The sequence below is a fragment of the Branchiostoma lanceolatum genome, chromosome 7 (genome assembly GCF_035083965.1).
Source record: "Branchiostoma lanceolatum isolate klBraLanc5 chromosome 7, klBraLanc5.hap2, whole genome shotgun sequence".
Lineage (NCBI taxonomy): Eukaryota > Metazoa > Chordata > Leptocardii > Amphioxiformes > Branchiostomatidae > Branchiostoma > Branchiostoma lanceolatum.
In genome coordinates, this window is record NC_089728.1 from 22,708,547 (window position 1) to 22,725,553 (window position 17,007).

At 39.7% G+C, this 17,007-nt stretch overlaps 2 protein-coding genes across 2 annotated transcripts in view; one reads left to right on the plus strand and one right to left on the minus strand.

Annotated features, from left to right (window-relative positions):
• The window catches only part of LOC136438192 (guanine nucleotide-binding protein G(s) subunit alpha-like), a 34,143-nt gene extending 28,372 nt beyond the window's left edge, over window positions 1-5,771 (plus strand). The window contains exons 10-12 of the mRNA XM_066432939.1: window positions 677-807; window positions 1,731-1,798; window positions 4,220-5,771. Of these exons, the coding sequence (XP_066289036.1) occupies window positions 677-807; window positions 1,731-1,798; window positions 4,220-4,366 (346 nt within the window). The 3' untranslated portion in view covers window positions 4,367-5,771. The remainder of the gene's footprint in view (window positions 1-676; window positions 808-1,730; window positions 1,799-4,219) is intronic.
• Window positions 5,772-11,920: 6,149 nt separating this feature from the next.
• Window positions 11,921-17,007, minus strand: part of LOC136438193 (protein APCDD1-like) — a 38,127-nt gene continuing 33,040 nt past the window's right edge. The window contains exon 7 of the mRNA XM_066432940.1: window positions 11,921-15,274. Coding sequence (XP_066289037.1) covers window positions 15,009-15,274 — 266 coding nt within the window. The 3' untranslated portion in view covers window positions 11,921-15,008. The remainder of the gene's footprint in view (window positions 15,275-17,007) is intronic.

Below are 17,007 nucleotides of genomic sequence, written 5' to 3' on the forward strand. Positions count from 1 at the left end.
GGTCTATTCTCAGAAAGCTTGCTTAGCACCGCCCATGTTACTTTGGGGTCTACCCGGGTTAGCCGGCATGACCTCACAAGATTTAAGGGTTAATGTACTGTCATGCATAAATGGTGCTAATGACCAAGATGCATAAATCATGCTAATGACCAAGATGTCATCTGCAACACCAAGGACAATACCTAGCCATAAACTCACCTGTAGTGATACATGGGTAAATTTCTTTATCATATGTGTAGCTCTGATATTGTCAGGATGTCTTAGGGATGCTGTAGCTTTGATAGTATCGTAATACTGTTTATATGGTTGAAATACTAAGGCCACAGCAAGTAAATTTTATGGATGACATCACGCACGCATTGATTTTGAAATAAAAAACAAGAATTTTTTTGCCACAACTTGTGTTATTTGGGTAGAGAAGATGATCAAGACATAATACAGCCACATGAAAACATCATTTGGCGAAGGTATGACTATGAGGTCGTTGAACTCATATTGTAGTTCATATGAGTTCTTGTGTTAATGTAGTGTGCTCTCAGTGGTCATTGCTTTCTTGTAGTCTTTAAGCTTTGTTCTAAATCTGATATCATTGTGTGAATGGCAATGATGTTTTCTTAGATGATACTATGTCTTAACTGTTTATGATATTGATGATTGAGTGATGGATCCTTTGCAGATGGCTGAGAACAATCTCTGTCATCCTTTTCCTGAACAAGCAAGACCTTTTGAAACAGAAAGTGATGGCTGGCAAGTCAAAACTGGAAGACTACTTCCATGAATTTGCCCGGTATACAACACCTTCAGATGGTAAGTGAAGCAAAGTTTCATGAGTGATCTACATTCAAGATAACTATTTATATTCTAGGTTAGCTGTGTCTGGCATGGTGTTTGTGATGGAACCAAACCACTAATATATTTTGTGTCTTGTTGATGTTATTACCGTTTTCTATGTCTTTCCAAATGCCTTCCTGCAAGCATACTTTTTCAAAGATATGGCATGAATTATACAGATGTATGATTTCAGCAGTAGAAACAGCGCAAATATCCCTTCCAAATATCTCACGGCACAGTGTACAAGGTCGCAGTACAGAATGAGATAACCTTCAACATTCATAGTTGGGTGCCCAAGCAAGGTAGAACGTTTGAATATGTTTGACTTCAGGGATTCTAGATGGTAACTACGCACTTGCGGAACATTCCACAGATTCCACAGATAAATTCATGGAGTTCCCGGAATATTTGTCAACTGGCCACATAATAGACTGTTTGGTGCTTTCCTGAAACGCCGCAAAGAAACAGAAGTTTTGCTGTAGTACTGTAGAAAGCCATGATCCAACTTGGCCTTCATTTTTCCAATGCCTACAAAATATAAAGATCCATTCACAATTTCTAGAGTTATGTTGTCTACAAACAGACAAACACAACCACCCACAAACGGCATACTGTTTGCATACAAAGCTTCTTGTTTTTTCATTGAAGTTGAAGAATCAGATAAAGTAGTGCCAAGTAGTGGCCATCTCTGTAAAAAGGACTACCTGGACTTTGTGGCCACATTTTGTTGGACATCTTGGCCGTAAAATTTAGCTGCAAAACGAAGACTTGCATCTTGGATGCACGAAAAGACTTAAGACACACTTGGAAATAGCAAGGAAGGTTTTATACATGTCAACCGTTACATGTTGCCCAAGTTCATAGAAATCACAGTTTGATGTAATACATTATTTTCACAGCCCAACATGAGCCAGGCGATGATCCAGAAGTAACGAGGGCCAAATACTTCATTCGAGATGAGTTTTTGGTGAGTTTTGTGCAAACTGATGTTGAAATGTTAACATTATCATGTCCATCCGTCATGCCAAAGCTTTAACAAAAAGAGACTGGAGGGTAGAAAAACTAGCTCCTACTTGTGGGTTGGATGGGCGTCCTGCTCCTGCCTCTCGAGCTCCCCTTCCTGCTGCATCCAATATATGTTCTTGTTTTGGAGAAATATGTATTACTAGATGATGATTTCTTCCAAGGTACTCTTGTGAAAGGAGTGTGAAAAAGCCCATACTTGATATACTCCCTAGTCTACTGGTCGTTCATTATGCCCCAGCCTCATCACATCTCACATTCCCCCAGGCCTCAACATCATCAGACATCTTCAGCTACATTTCTGTCAACTTCCTCTTATACAAAAATTCAAGTCATGTTTAGTCCAATGCATTCATTAAAAACAAATTCTACCAGTAACCCAGATTGCGACAATGTACATGTAATTAGACTTACCAACATATCAAATGTTATCACAATTCGTCCATACCTTCTTGGGTTATGCTGCCAAAAGTAGGTCAGAAACACAAACAGTCAAACTACCCAAATTACACTTTGTTAGTTTGAAAGTTCTGCATTTCTGTTTGAAAGGTGGCTTGTGTGGACAGAATAGTAGTGGTAGCTGCCACTCTCCTTCTATTACTGTTCAACTTCATCTTTGCCATACATTTGTTGATATTGCATGATAGAATGTCTTACCACTTTTTTGCGTTTCGGCGCCTTCGCGCCGGAACGCAATGTCCTGGCTTTTACCTTCGATGCATGCATGCACCATGGATGTATGCTGTTTGGTTCAACACTGTGTCGCACACCAGAAGACCTTATATGGCAATACGTTCCCAAATCCTTGTATAGCCGTTGCCTTATATGGCAAGGGAGCACGAAAAGGCAGGCAGGCTAGATTTGCATGACACACAGGAGGACGACCGCATGTAACTGCTACAACTGTTCGGAAATATCATTGCATTGTGGTTTCGGACTTTGATATCCTGAAAAATGACCATATTACATCTATTCCACAAGATTGCAGAAGAAAAAAAATGATTTCGTCAAGAAAACGACCAAAAATCGACATAAATGATACCATATAGTGAGGTTATAGCATCACGTACAGAGAGACGGGTTACGTACCGCAGCTTAGCCCATCTGGCAACGCGAAGCACTTCGGACCCAGAAGATCCGGGTTCGTGTCCGTGCATGGATTTTTTTTTTCTTTTTAGATATTGAATATCAAAAATATATATTGATATTATATTAATCTATCAATATCATATTTATGAATATCATTTTTTTATTTTTTCATAAATAGATAAAGAAATATTTTATATTTGTTGTTTTTAAATATTCATTTAATATATACAAGGCCTTTGTCTTATGAACAGGACTTCATAGATTCCAAACCCGGCATTCGAATTTTTCTGTTCATTGTAATGGAAAATACCGTGCAGCGGCTCCTATGCGCGGTAAGATGATTCTTGCAAAACACTCGCCACTAAACTTCTATCCCCGATGTAAACAGAGGCTCTTGATGTTGTTTGCAAAACAGCGATCCTTTGTTACAGTAGCAAATGCTCCATTGTTCAGTATCGACTTCATTCAGACAACACGGACGTGGAAAGTGGCGCCGCTCGGCACAAAACTATGGGAATTTTCATGAATTTTAGCAAGATTACCCAGGAAAATAAGGAAGAAATGTTGTAAATGCGGAAACCAGAATAATACGGATGAGGTAGCTGTTGATTTGTTTGACATTTGGTAGTCATTTTAGATAGAACCTTAGCTGTTATGAACTTCTATTTCACTTAATTACCATAGTGCTGATGATTCAATGGTGCTTTTTCAAATTTTATGTTTTATTGCGTGCCATGTACATAATTAAATTGATAGCTCTAATAATGAGCCTATTGTACATTTTACAAATAAGTACAAGTTGTAGGCCAAGACCAGCTTTTTCAAAAGCACTTAAGTTAAGTGACGTAACTTCAAAATTGCTTTCCCCAATCTGCCTTTCTCTATTAAAACAGTACTCATTTCCCAAAATGACAATTTTTCTTATAGACTGAACAGCCCTTGTATTGAGTGACTTCCTCTGGCAGATTTTACTTCAAGTAAAGGGAAAAGACAATTCACACTCATAAACGTAGCCGAAACGCCAGCTTTTTTTAAAAGCTCTTGTTTAATGTCCATAGTTTGTATCACTATGAGCACTGAATTGGCAGTTGTAGTGCCCTCAATTGATGATACATTGTACGTCTTGACAGTCAAAACAAATATTTCTGAGATTGAAGTAAAGCATTGTTACCAACAGAATGATGGCCACTCTGTATAGTGAGGACTAGCCGTAACAAGTTGCTTTGTAGCTTTGTAAGATTTAAGCTAATTTTGTTGTCTGTTTTGTTTTCGCCAGCGGATTAGCACAGCAAGTGGTGACGGGAAGCATTACTGCTATCCACACTTCACATGTGCTGTGGACACAGAAAACATCCGACGTGTCTTCAATGACTGCAGAGATATCATCCAGAGGATGCACCTACGGCAGTACGAGCTGTTGTGATTGGTTATGCAGCTTGTGTCACCTTGTGCCGGGGAAAGAGAGGTTGCAATTTTCCCACGATGCAATTCCTGAGTGGAGTATATAATTGAGAGGTGTAAATGTATGCTATGAAGACAGATTTTACCAATTATATGTAAAGACAAGAAAATTTTTAATTTCCTAGAGTTGAGACTATCATGAACAAGAACATGAACTCCCATGTCAGAGGATCTGGAACTTCACTTGTAGTAGTTTGGTTTGTTTGTGTATACACATAACCCAACATATTGCTAAATATACTGTACAATTGTGACACCTTTCCACAGTATCAGCCTTTCCCATATCACAACGGATAAGCAGACATGTCAAATATATTTCCTTTTCTTGTAACTGTCATTCCAAGTCACTACAGTGACTATGTTCCAAAATGTCCAGGGCAGTTGTATTTTGGTGAGTTAGGAGAGAAAGGGGATTACCTTGTGGCCAACCTGATCCATTTGGGGTGACCAGTGGACAACTTGTAACTTCAAGGTAATTTTAAGACATGTTTTAATTAGGTAAATAAATCGAAATGTTCCACTGGAAATATTGATATATCGTTCATGTTATGATGGAGCATGTGCTATTTTTCTGTGTAGATTCCATCATGTGGTCTAAAGAATGGTATCAAACCACCCGTGATAGTTTTATATTTGTTTTTTTTCCAAATGCAAATGGTGAACTCTGACATAGTGTATTTTTTCAGCATTGACTGATTTCTGCCAAAGCTCTACATAACAAAAGCTTCAGTCTCTGCCTCTCCGACGTGTACTGACCGTAGGCAACCTGTGTCCACTTGTGCTTCGTAAGATCTTTGTACACAAAGAATCATTTCAAATGTTGACCTATTTTAACACTATGTTATGAGCCATAGGTATGCACAAAGATGATGATATTTGTGTATTTCCAGATTCTGTATAGTATACCTGCACCTGCACTAGTTGGACTGAGTTGGACAAGAGCTCAAGCCTAGCCATATGTGTACATTGTAACTTATATATATCTCAGCAATAAGAGACAAGATTTCGTCATATAGGGCACACCTCTGAGAGTACATAAAGCATGTATTATTATCATCTTCTTCATCATTATTGTCTGTGGAAATTTTGTGATGTTCCCAGTCTTGTACAGATGTATATTGATTAATTTGAAGCATTAGTTCTGTGACAGTGGGATGCTATTGCCTTCTGCCTTTCACCATTTCTCTCAATTGTACAGAGGCTTTGAAAAAAACAATGCCATGTTGTGTGGAAAATTCCACAGTCTGGTCTCTTTTGTATGGGTAAAGTTGACCTATAGCTGTAAGGACAGTTAAATGAAGGCTGCTTGTAAAGCAAGAGATCTGTCTTTGTATCCCCTCACATAAATAACGTCAAGTGAACTGGAACGTGGTGTGCGCTTGTTCCTTCCTATTAAGTACTGTTGAGTTTTGTCTTTGCTGCTGAAACAAAATGTTTTCTTTACTTTTAAAAGATGTCATGGCTTAGACAGACGATTTATAGTCAGATCCATTGTTGCTGCAATAAGTCATGAGAGAGGCAGCATCAGTCTACATGTACACAACATATGGCTTGTTTATTTGGTGTACCTCATCGTTTTTCCTTGGTTTGATCACTGATTGTACCTTACAGAGCCAGCTACCTTTCATATAGGTTTTCAGAACATCACCTGATATTTTGGAGGACCCAACCCAGTGGGTATTATCACCAGGTCTTTTGGAGGACCCAACCAGTTGGGTGTTTTCACCTGATATTTTGGAGGACCCAAACCAGTGGGTGTTATTACCTGGTATTTTGGAGGACCCAGCCCAGTGGGTATTATCACCTGGTATTTTGGAGGACCCAACCAGGTGGGTGTTTTCACCTGATATTTTGGAGAACCCAGCCCAGTGGGTTTATTCTGTACAGTTTTCTTGTGTCATTTTTAATTTTATTCAAATTTACCCCATTTGTGGAAGGATTGCCATAACAGGTGACTATCACCTTTTCAAGATGTCAACCCAGAACAGACTTTAAGGTTTTGGACCAGGGCATGCCCCTACTCTTTTCCGAAAGGTGTGGTGGGTTCTTAAACGTGCGCGGGGTGTGGCTCTTCCCAAACGCGACCTCCATTTTACGTCCCATCCGAGGGACGTCCCTAACCGAAGCTAGGTACTCATTTACACCTGACTCAATTGAGGAAATTTGTGTTAAATGCCTTTCCCAAGGGCACAACGTCGGGGCGCATGTCCAGACATGTCTGGGGGCAAGCCGGGGTCGAACTCGGTTTGACGACCGAATGTTTTAGCCGTTACGCCATACGACGCTATATCACTTGGTATTTTGGAGGACCCAGGCAGGTGCTCTTTGTGCCTAGGTACATTTGCTCTCCAACCAAGCCTTTGGATCTTTCTTGCAGTGCTTCTTCACCGCATTGCCTGCCTGTCTGTGCTCCATTGAACTTTGTCCCTGTCTCTCACTTTCCCTCTTTTGTTTAATGTCCTTTCTAGTGTCTATTAATTTCCACTACCCCTGATTGCACTGTGCCAGAGTTGTTAGGGAATGGAGACTGATACGGTTTTTTGTGTGTAAAATAATGTGAAGGTGCGATAATGCAATCTAAGAAGGCCTAGGCTGTTACGTTCCTTTCGATATTTTCCCGCAATATTGACAGGAATGATGGTGTTAGTAACGAATCAAAGCATGCTGTACAGTTGTTGATAATCTTACTAATGACATGTCATGATCTGTCAATCCTAACCATTAATATAACCCTGACGAAGATCTAAAAGATGGTGCAAAAATAAGACTTATTGTCATAGCCGGGATTCTGACTGAAACCTAAAACCATTCTGTACCCCCAAGCTAGCGCCACAGTCTGACAGGAAAGAGAACTGCAGCAGCCGGCAACGTCTCTGTACAGTCGCTTTGGTGTGCTCCAGCACATGTGGGCTGATTTGATTGAATGGACGGATCCTACGACTTGATTGAATGGACAAATGACAGCACAGCAATTATCCATTCGACCAATGAGAGGGTGGCGGCATGTCCGTCAAGTATCTGAATTTTTTATGTTGAGCCCAACATACTGTTGGGCGCAACATATTGTGTTCGTATGGTTTCTTTCTCCTGTCAAATCTTGTAATCGACTCAGCTCGGTCGTCCCTGGACCAACTGAGCTGAAATTTGGTATACAGGTAGAGTGGGTAAATACACTGGGAGCTTTTTTTCATTTTTTCGATATTGACCTTGAAAGTGATTTTATTGAGGTTTTTCTGACCAAAAACGTACATTTTGGCCTCCTGTGCTCTGGAAATACATCGAAATGACCTGAAATTTACTATGGGGGTACATTGAACAAACATCAAAGAATCCCATGCGCACTTTCGGCATGCAACACTTCAAAATACGATTTTAGGGGGTATTTTGGGGAGAACATCGGCTATTTTCCTCATATGGGGTCACTGACCTTTAGGTCACATCTTTATTCATCTGGCCAGGTGGACTTATTCGGTCAGCCAATGAGAGAGCGCAGATTTATCAAGCTCAACCTGATTGGTTGAAATAGTCAATTTAAGTAGGGGCACTACTCTAACAGGTACAGACACAACTTCACTACTCCCTGGCCGGCTCCCATCCTTGTGTTGTTATTGTTGTGTTGTTATTGTTGTGTTGTTATTGTTGTGTTGTTATTGTTGTGTCCTACTGAAGTTTTGAACCTTCTCAATTGCACTTAAAAGAGCAATTGAGAAGGTTCAAAACTTTTCTGGTGGTATTTTTCGACACACACGGTGTTTTTCTTATTTTAACACTGCATGGAAACAAAGATTTCTAGAAGTTTGCAAGCTTGGATACTATGGTGAAACCTGACATTTCCTCGCTATGTACACGAATTTTCTACGCCTGTGTCACCAAGATTTGACACAAGTGCACACAATAGTGAACACAAAGTGTCCAAAGTTTCCCACCTTAGGAAACATCCCGTGTCGGGACGTTGACAATAACATTAAAAACTAGAGTTCCACGACCTCATACCTTCGCCGACTGATGTTAGCCTTCTCGAGTGAATGCTTATCACTCAGTATGTAAATAAAGTCCTCGATTGCATGAATTTCAAGTGATCCTTTTCTCTACACAAAACACAGCATTAAAGTAAAATCTTAGAAAAGAGGGCCATTGTAGCATTTCCTCATATATTATGTAAATGAGGCCATCATGATTTATGTCTGATAACGTCCACATTTGATTATCTCCCAAACGCCACAAGAATGAAATCCCATCATTTACCACTCTGGAATTATAGTATTTTGTCATAAATTATGCAAATTAGGTATTCGTTTGCATAATTGATATCTATCAATATTCCTCTCTTTCTCAGTTACATGTCACGTGTTTGACTACAATGGAATGCAAGGGTTTGTATACTTTTTCACATCACAGATCCTGATTTGCATGATTCTTATACGATCATGTAAATCATCACTCAAACTATGTACATCCCTACAAATCATGACGATCCGTCATCACCTTCTTGAGTTACTAGTATTCTCTTTCAAAGTTTAAAACAAACTCATACCTATACCTACACGAGTTCTCCCAAGAGTTATACATATAATCACTGTAAGAATATTTTTGCTTAACTTCCTGTCAACAAACAAATGCGCATACATAAACAGCCCACTGCAGTACCGCAGGAAAATGCCAGGTGACCCATTTTTGAACTTGAGCTTCGTTTTCACAATCTCTACGTACCCATCAAAAATCATGCAGATCCATCATCAATACGTCGAGTTATGTTGTCTACATACTAAGACACTAACAAAAAAAGTCCACTGGAGCACTTTAGGAAAACGCCAGGTTAACCATTTTCGAACTTGACCTTCGTTTCCACAACCGCCACTTACCTACCAAAAATCAGCAAGATCCGTCAAAGTTCTCTCGACTTATGATCTCGACATACATACGGACCCACTTTACAGCTGGCGTAACCGATAACATAACCTTACCGCGAATGCATACATTCCCGGCGAAGGTAATAACAATAGAGAGTTGTGAAGTGCGTGAAAATTTACCTTGAGCAAGGAGGCCCTTGCTTTGAGTAATTGTTTAAAGTTTTTGGCTAAAAATGACGTAAACGATTTCAAATACCAACATTGCAGACATACAACAAACGTTAGCCTCTATGCCACAGTCGCTTTTTGCATGGGGAGGGAAATGGGCGAAACATGTTGCATTTACTACCGCAAATGTTGCCTTTCTAGTTTATTTTGCATTTCTACATTCTGACGGAGGTGAGCAGGGCGGCTGTAGGGTCGGTCTATTAAAAGGAAACCCAATTGGCCAAGCAATATAAGGGCCCTAAAATTTTGAAAATCAATTTATTTAGTCGTTTCTAGACATGATTAGTTCAAACAACACTATCATAATGTATAGCGACGTCCATGATGCAAAAATACGCTGTCGATGTGATATGAGAACTCACTGACAATCGCCGCCAGGGTTTTTGTAGGTTTGCGAAACAAAGGGGATCATCGTACGGCATGTTTTTGCCCGGTTTTGAAATACTCAATGTATGAGTTACTATGCAAATGTGCTAAACAGAGTAAATGGCACCACCATAGATTTCAGCATTATTCTATTTCCATTTTTTGGGCCCTGGTTGCCAGTGACTGTTACAAATTTGTCACCAATTTTCAGTATAAGAAAATTTTTCTATTATTCACTCAAAACACAAAGGTTAACTATTGACACTATTTGTCAACACCAGCTGGCACCAGGTCGCTTTGACATCCCCCATAGTGCTTACAGTGGTCCATTAATGTTGTACAACACTTGAGATCTAGAGTTGAGTTTTCAACGAAAATCCTGCTCTCCAAGCAGAGGTTAGGCTCTGGCTGTTTTTTTACGTGTTTATAGCTATAGGCGTTTTTGTCGGGCTTTCTATCGCCAGTGTGGACTAGCTACTTTCTAAGGTACTGCATTGGAACTTCCATTTTTCATCTCGTGTTCTGGACTGAGAAAGAGGAATGCAGATAGATATCAATAATGCAGATGAGGACCTTATTTGTATCATCAATGAGAACATATTATAATTACATAGTGATAAAATTTAGATGACGGGAATTCCATTCTTGTTGGCTCCCTACCTATTTGATGTAAAAGTCTTTGTCCATTTTGCACATTTTTCCAGTCTGGAACATAACTCCATATTCTTCCATAAGAAAAAAGTACATTCAAGGCACAAGATTTAAAATGAACTAGATGCAGTAAGGAGTCACACGTCCCTTTCTTAAAGTTGTTGGGGCGGGGGGGGGGGGGGGGCACTATAGAACTACGATGTATCAGGGCCACGTCTGGATAGAGGAATGTCCATGGCACACAGACAAATATGCCTGTAAATTTCATCTGACAGACTAACATCGATTCAGTGAACACTCTTTAATTTTACTAGTCATTTCTAGTAAGAGCAGGGGTGTGTTTGAATTGGAACACGCCTAGTTACTTCAATGATTTATTTCTATTCATCGTTCTTTTCAGCACATGTCATTTTTTTCTTCTCTCTATGGTACGTAAAATCGTTTTTTTTTATTCTCTCACAATTCTGGGTCTCTTGTGTGAAAGCTAAGGCATTGCTTAGATTTCGGCCAAGGTTTGTGTTGGTCAGGTTACCTTGAAGGTTTTTCGTACTGTTTTGGCGACGCCTCAGGGGCGAGCCTAATTGTATAGTATTGTGTGCAGTTTGCGAGAATTCTAGGAATTGTACCGAAATGTGTCCACATGAATTTGTAGCCCACAGTTATACTAGTAGTATGTTTGGAATGTTAGTCCCCAGGTAACTGTCCACAGGACCTTAGGAAATGCAATGGTGCAAAGTGGGTCACCCGGGCCCCATGGGGCATGTGACCTAGAAAAACAGAAAGACCACTGGAGGAGGATTACATTCCAAGGGGTTGACATTCCTGCGAGTCCTGGGCACATTATGGAATTTCTGCGGATGTGATTATAAAAGAGGTGAATTCAGATCCTTCTCTTTTATCTGTGGGGCACTGGCAGAGACCCTATAAATTCTATGGGGCAGGAAACACTAGTATACAAAGGATGTTGTTGCATTTGTAATTGTAGATTTTGCCTATCATATGATATAGTGTTGAATGTAAACAGCTGTTCTGTCAGAGTAGAATAGTCATTGTTGTGTTGGGAACCCAAGCAGTGGGCACTGAGTGTTGTTTTTAGTTGTCTGTGATGAAATTGATGTTCGTTCTGGTGGTGGGGTGTGTATGGTAGGATGTGACTGTGCTGTTGTTGTCTGTGTGTGTGTGTGTGTGTGTGTGTGTGAGTGTGTGTGTGTGTGTGTGTGTGTGTGTGTGTGTGTGTGTGCGCGCGCGCGCGCGTGTATTTGTCCAACAGACCAGGTAGGTGCTCATCAGCCGTTTTCGTTGGAAACCCCGTATGAACAGCACCACCTATCAGTGCCCTAAGCAGGGTACACCGTCGCCGGCCATTACAATGTCTTTTTTCCATTTCCAATCATGTTGTGCTTTCTCTTATCAAACAGGTAAAAGTTTAATACACAGTTTTATTCAAAACATGCGGTGTGTATCAACAACACACGGTTAGAATGTCATTTTTCCATACAGATTACATATCGACATCTTACTTGGAATCATCAGCATTTCCTTACATTCTATGAAGGTACCAAAGTCCAATAAATCACATAGCTTCATGCTGTACAGGGAAATCTTCACGTTTGTGACAAGAAGATACAACACACATGACAATACATCGTCAACAAAGCCGCGTACTATAAATCACATAGATTCATGCTGTACAGGGAAATCTTCACGTTTGTGACAAGAAGATACAACACACATGACAATACATCGTCAACAAAGCCGTGTACTATAAATCACATAGATTCATGCTGTACAGGGAAATCTTCACGTTTGTGACAAGAAGATACAACACACATGACAATACATCGTCAACAAAGCCGTGCCTACATGTGGTATGTCAAAGTTATGTGCTTTGCGGAGTTATTGTGGTAGAAATGACTGCTCTATGTAACAAAAGTTCAGAGACCTCATACCTCAATGAAATATTCTGATTATGCAAATGACGTCTACATTTACATAATCTATGCTTGGTCATGTACACTAACTGACTAACTAACAGGTCACATTGTTGACAGTCCAATCATTTACTGGACTTGGACAATGTGACCTGTGTAAGTCTTCTAAGAAGAATTATAGCGCCTTTGCATTAATCATGCAAATAAGGAATTTATTTGCAAAATTGGTATTTGTTAATGTTCCACCTGCCATACATAACCATATTTATTTGAGTCCTATCATTGAAATCACTGGAATTATACATTTTTCTCATTAATTATGCAAATTATGTCCCAATTTCCATAATTTTCACTTCATTATGTACATCTCTGTCTAAGCTTCCTGCGTACTTAATATGAATATATATATATATAGAAATCCGTTGTTTGTTTGTTAAATTATCCTCTTTGGAAGAATTTGACAAAACCGTCCCTGCAGTTCCATAGCAAGCTGCTAGGGGGCCCAAACCTACACCACTCTTTTCTTACACCACAAGCTATCTGCCACTTAAAAATCAAGACCATAGCACATCCAGGCCAAAAACTATATCTCCATTGTTCATAACAATGTATGCATAGCCTGGTACATAACTACAGTATGCAATATCTTGAACATACAATTTTGCAATATCCACTGAACGACTTGGAGCAGAGAGTAAGCTGATAGGGAGACAATGGGTCCCAAGTAGGGGAATAGTGAAAATGCTGCTACCTGTAAACAAAACAGGAAGATATACTAATAATCATACACCACATATACACCACCAAAACTATCATCTACCACTTAAGTATTACGTCATGTTTCATTTTGATGCAATTTAAGTCTCAATACTGAGACTGAGCTTTGTATATGCTTCCATTCGTTAGAGTAATATATATGACGATGAAGACGATTTGTGTAATTAATGTATTGTTGTTTCTCTTTTCTTAAAGTGCACTGATCACAAGTATCGAGTTTCTGTTCTTAAAGCCATAGACAAGACCAGAGGAGAGTGTTCTGGTTCTGCTAATAGTATTTTTCATGTAACATGTTATATCGCGAACAACAATTGGACAGACTGCAACTTGGCGGCTCTTAAGAAACCTTGGGTTGAGTTTAAAAATTGCCTTTGCAATTTGTTTCTGGATACTTGTTTGACAACTTATAGCCTTATAGTAACTATATTTTCCACTTGCTTTGGGTCAAAAATGGACTTTGATTTCTGTCAATCATCCCATTGAAACCCATACTTAAAGGAGTCCTAAACTCCAGAGGGGGGAGTTATTTTCCAATACATAATAATTTTAGGAAGTAAAAATGAATACTTATTACAGTATACGATAAAGTACCCACTAGTCCCATGCGCATCAAAAAGCATTGAGTATTCTACTAAATTCCCCAGGTGATCCTCTATTTTCTAATTAATCAAATTAAACAACCTCAGCCTATGCCTATGCCTGGATACAATGTACCTGACAAGGCCTGACAAAAGTTAGGTTACACAAAGAATGTCAGGGGAGTTGTCTTGTCTTGTTATGTGTTCCTTTATGTCTTATTACAATGTAACAACTGGCCTTCTTATTGTGCTTAACCCCCCTCATTCATGCCAAAAATATTCACGATGAAGGAAGTGAGTATACGTATAGGGAATACATGGGTAGGGTCTGCACGGGTTCAGTGAGTTACATATTATTTTACAAACCACACCTTGTGTAATTCACCACAAGCGGAATTCTGTAAAAATTCGGCTGGTTATGTATTCATTGATACATGATATAGTGGAAAATAACACTCCCTTCTAGAGTTTAGGACTCCTTTAACACGTGACAAAAAGACCCTCACAAAAATTGGCGGCTCTTAGAAAATCTAGGTCCGATGTTGATTTGTGTGAATAGCTGTTCATCAATTTTCACCCTTAGATTGCGTTGACCCATTTATTGATCTGGAACTTCAGCAATTATCCCAAAGGAACCAATATCTAAGGGATGATTCCCATCATGCATTACATTAAGGGGCACCACTCAATTACTGGATTACAACTGGTTTATTTATTTCTTTATCTGTGAATGATTTTTACAAATTGTGTTGATTTTGCATTCATAAAGATGTGTTCTGTTAGAAAATAACATTCTACTCTGGGCTTGTCTATCCCTTTAAGGTCGCAGACAAAAGTATTTCGCCTATGATTCGCGATTTTCAACAAATCGGGGCCCAATTTCCCCAGCAAAAGAACCTGGCCCCGATATGTTGAAAATCGCGAATCAGCGCCCCCCCCCCCCCCTTTGTATCCCAAAACGTACTACATGTATTCCAAAACTATCGCCGGCAAAAATGAACTACTTGCGTACAAAAATGGGCAACACAAAAAATTATCCTATGGGCAAAAGCTCCTTCATTTCCGTTCTCATTGAACATCCCCAACCAAATTGATTGTTGCCAGCATGCGATCTAACCGTTACCTCTACTTCTCTCGTCTTGAAAAGTAGCTGTGATTACAAGTACTGCTTATCAAAGCAAACAAAGCCATACCGAAGTTGTTAGCTGGGGGGGGCGAAACGGTCATCTCAACACATAAAGCACAACATGAGACAGAAAAACAAGGGCCGTGTTGAATGTACATCGTCTGGAAATGTTGATATCGTTCATGTCGGTTCTGATGTCGGGAGTCTGCGTGTCCATGGACGGGAGACATTGCAGGAGCGGCGTCTGGTAGGACGTGGGGCGCTGCACGGGGTTCTTCGGACTTGTGCCGTCGCTCGGTCTTTGTCCGATGTACAGCAGTAGACGGTCGTACATGTCTCGCTCCATTTCGAAGAGTTCATATTCTGGAAAGTAAAACAGACACGAACGAATATTTACAAAATGCTAACCACTATTAGCTGATTACAGAGGAGATAAATAGAAACTAGAAAGGCAACATTTGCACGAGCAAATACAACATGTTTCGCCCATTTCCCTCCCCATACAAAAGGTGACAGTTCTAAAGTCACCCATATGCAAAAATGGAGCATTCCAAAATAACGTTTAACAACTATTATAAAGTAAGACCACGTAATGACCATTGTAAGTATCAACGCCATCCAGGTTTGTTGTGTGTCTGCAATGTTGGTTGTTTGAATGAAGAATTGAATTGAAGACCAGTCAGAAATTGATCTCTCCCAATTTAGAACCCTATGCATAGATGGGCTCTTCCAGGCACCCATATTCATACTGAACCATTCCAAAAACACCTCCACCCAAAAACCTGGACCTTTTTGATAATCAACCAAGCCCAAAATTGATTTTTTTAAATGCCCTCTCATACAAGAATGGACTCTTCCAGCGGCGTACAGGACCAACAAGTACCATGCAAATTTCAGAATGTAAACAACTAGAATCTTGCTGAAGATCTAGATTTCTTCTACGGAAGAATTTCCGCAATCCAAGGGTCCAGACAATTTTGCATTACACAGCGAACAGTTCTTCGGAACCAACTCAGGTTCTGCAAAAGGATACACAACCATTTGTAGGGATATGAGCCTTTGCGTACTCTTGGTGTAAGCAAAAACAAGTTGTTGCTATATATATATATATATATTATATATATATACACAGAGGAATATAGAGCAATACATTTATGTCGAAAAACACCACCAGAAAAGTTTTGTTAATTAAGGCGTAGATTTTGAACCTTCTCAGTTGCACATAGCTTCAGTACGACACAACAACACAAGGACGGGAGCCAGGGCGCAGTAAAGTTGTGCCTGTCTGCACCTGGCAGATTAGTGAATTAATAATAATAGATAATTGAATTGTCTATTTCAACCAATCACATCGAGTTTGATAAATTCGTGCGTATTATGAAAAGCGCTCTCTCAATGGCTGACCGAATTAGTCCACATAGTCAACAACATATATGGTCATATGGGGGAAAATAGCCAATTACCTCCCAAAAACACCCACCCCCCAAATCGTATTTTGAAGTGGTGTATGCAAAAAGTGCGAATGAAGTTCTTTGAATATTTGTTCAATGTACCCCAATAGCAAACTTTAGGTCATTCGGCTGTAATTCCAGAGCACGAGAGGCCAAAACGTACGTTTTTGGTCTGAAAATGGCAATAAAATCATTTTAAAGGCATTTATGAAAAAAAAAGAATTGAAAACGTCTGGGGGTATGTGCTAACTCTAGCTAATTTGGCCCAGGGACGACTGAGATGAAGCCCTTTGAAGACTTGACAGGAGAAGAAGAAGAAGGAGAAAGAAACATGACCAAAGACAACATGTATCGCCCATACCTATAGTATGGGTGAAACATAACAATAATGCAATTGGCCATGGTATACATGGAAATGAAGATGAAACTTCACAAACGTTTGTGACAAACAAGTTTGTACGACATACCCTAATTACAACTCCATTGACATTATGTTCTGAATGGTCACACAGGCACAGAGTGAGATATATCTTATCAACCTTGTACTGAAACCTTTAGGATATGGAAAGTATTGTAACAACGATCATATCGATCATATTCTGTTCAAGTGTGGTTTGTGTGGATGATGCCAGTGTCCCACCTAAT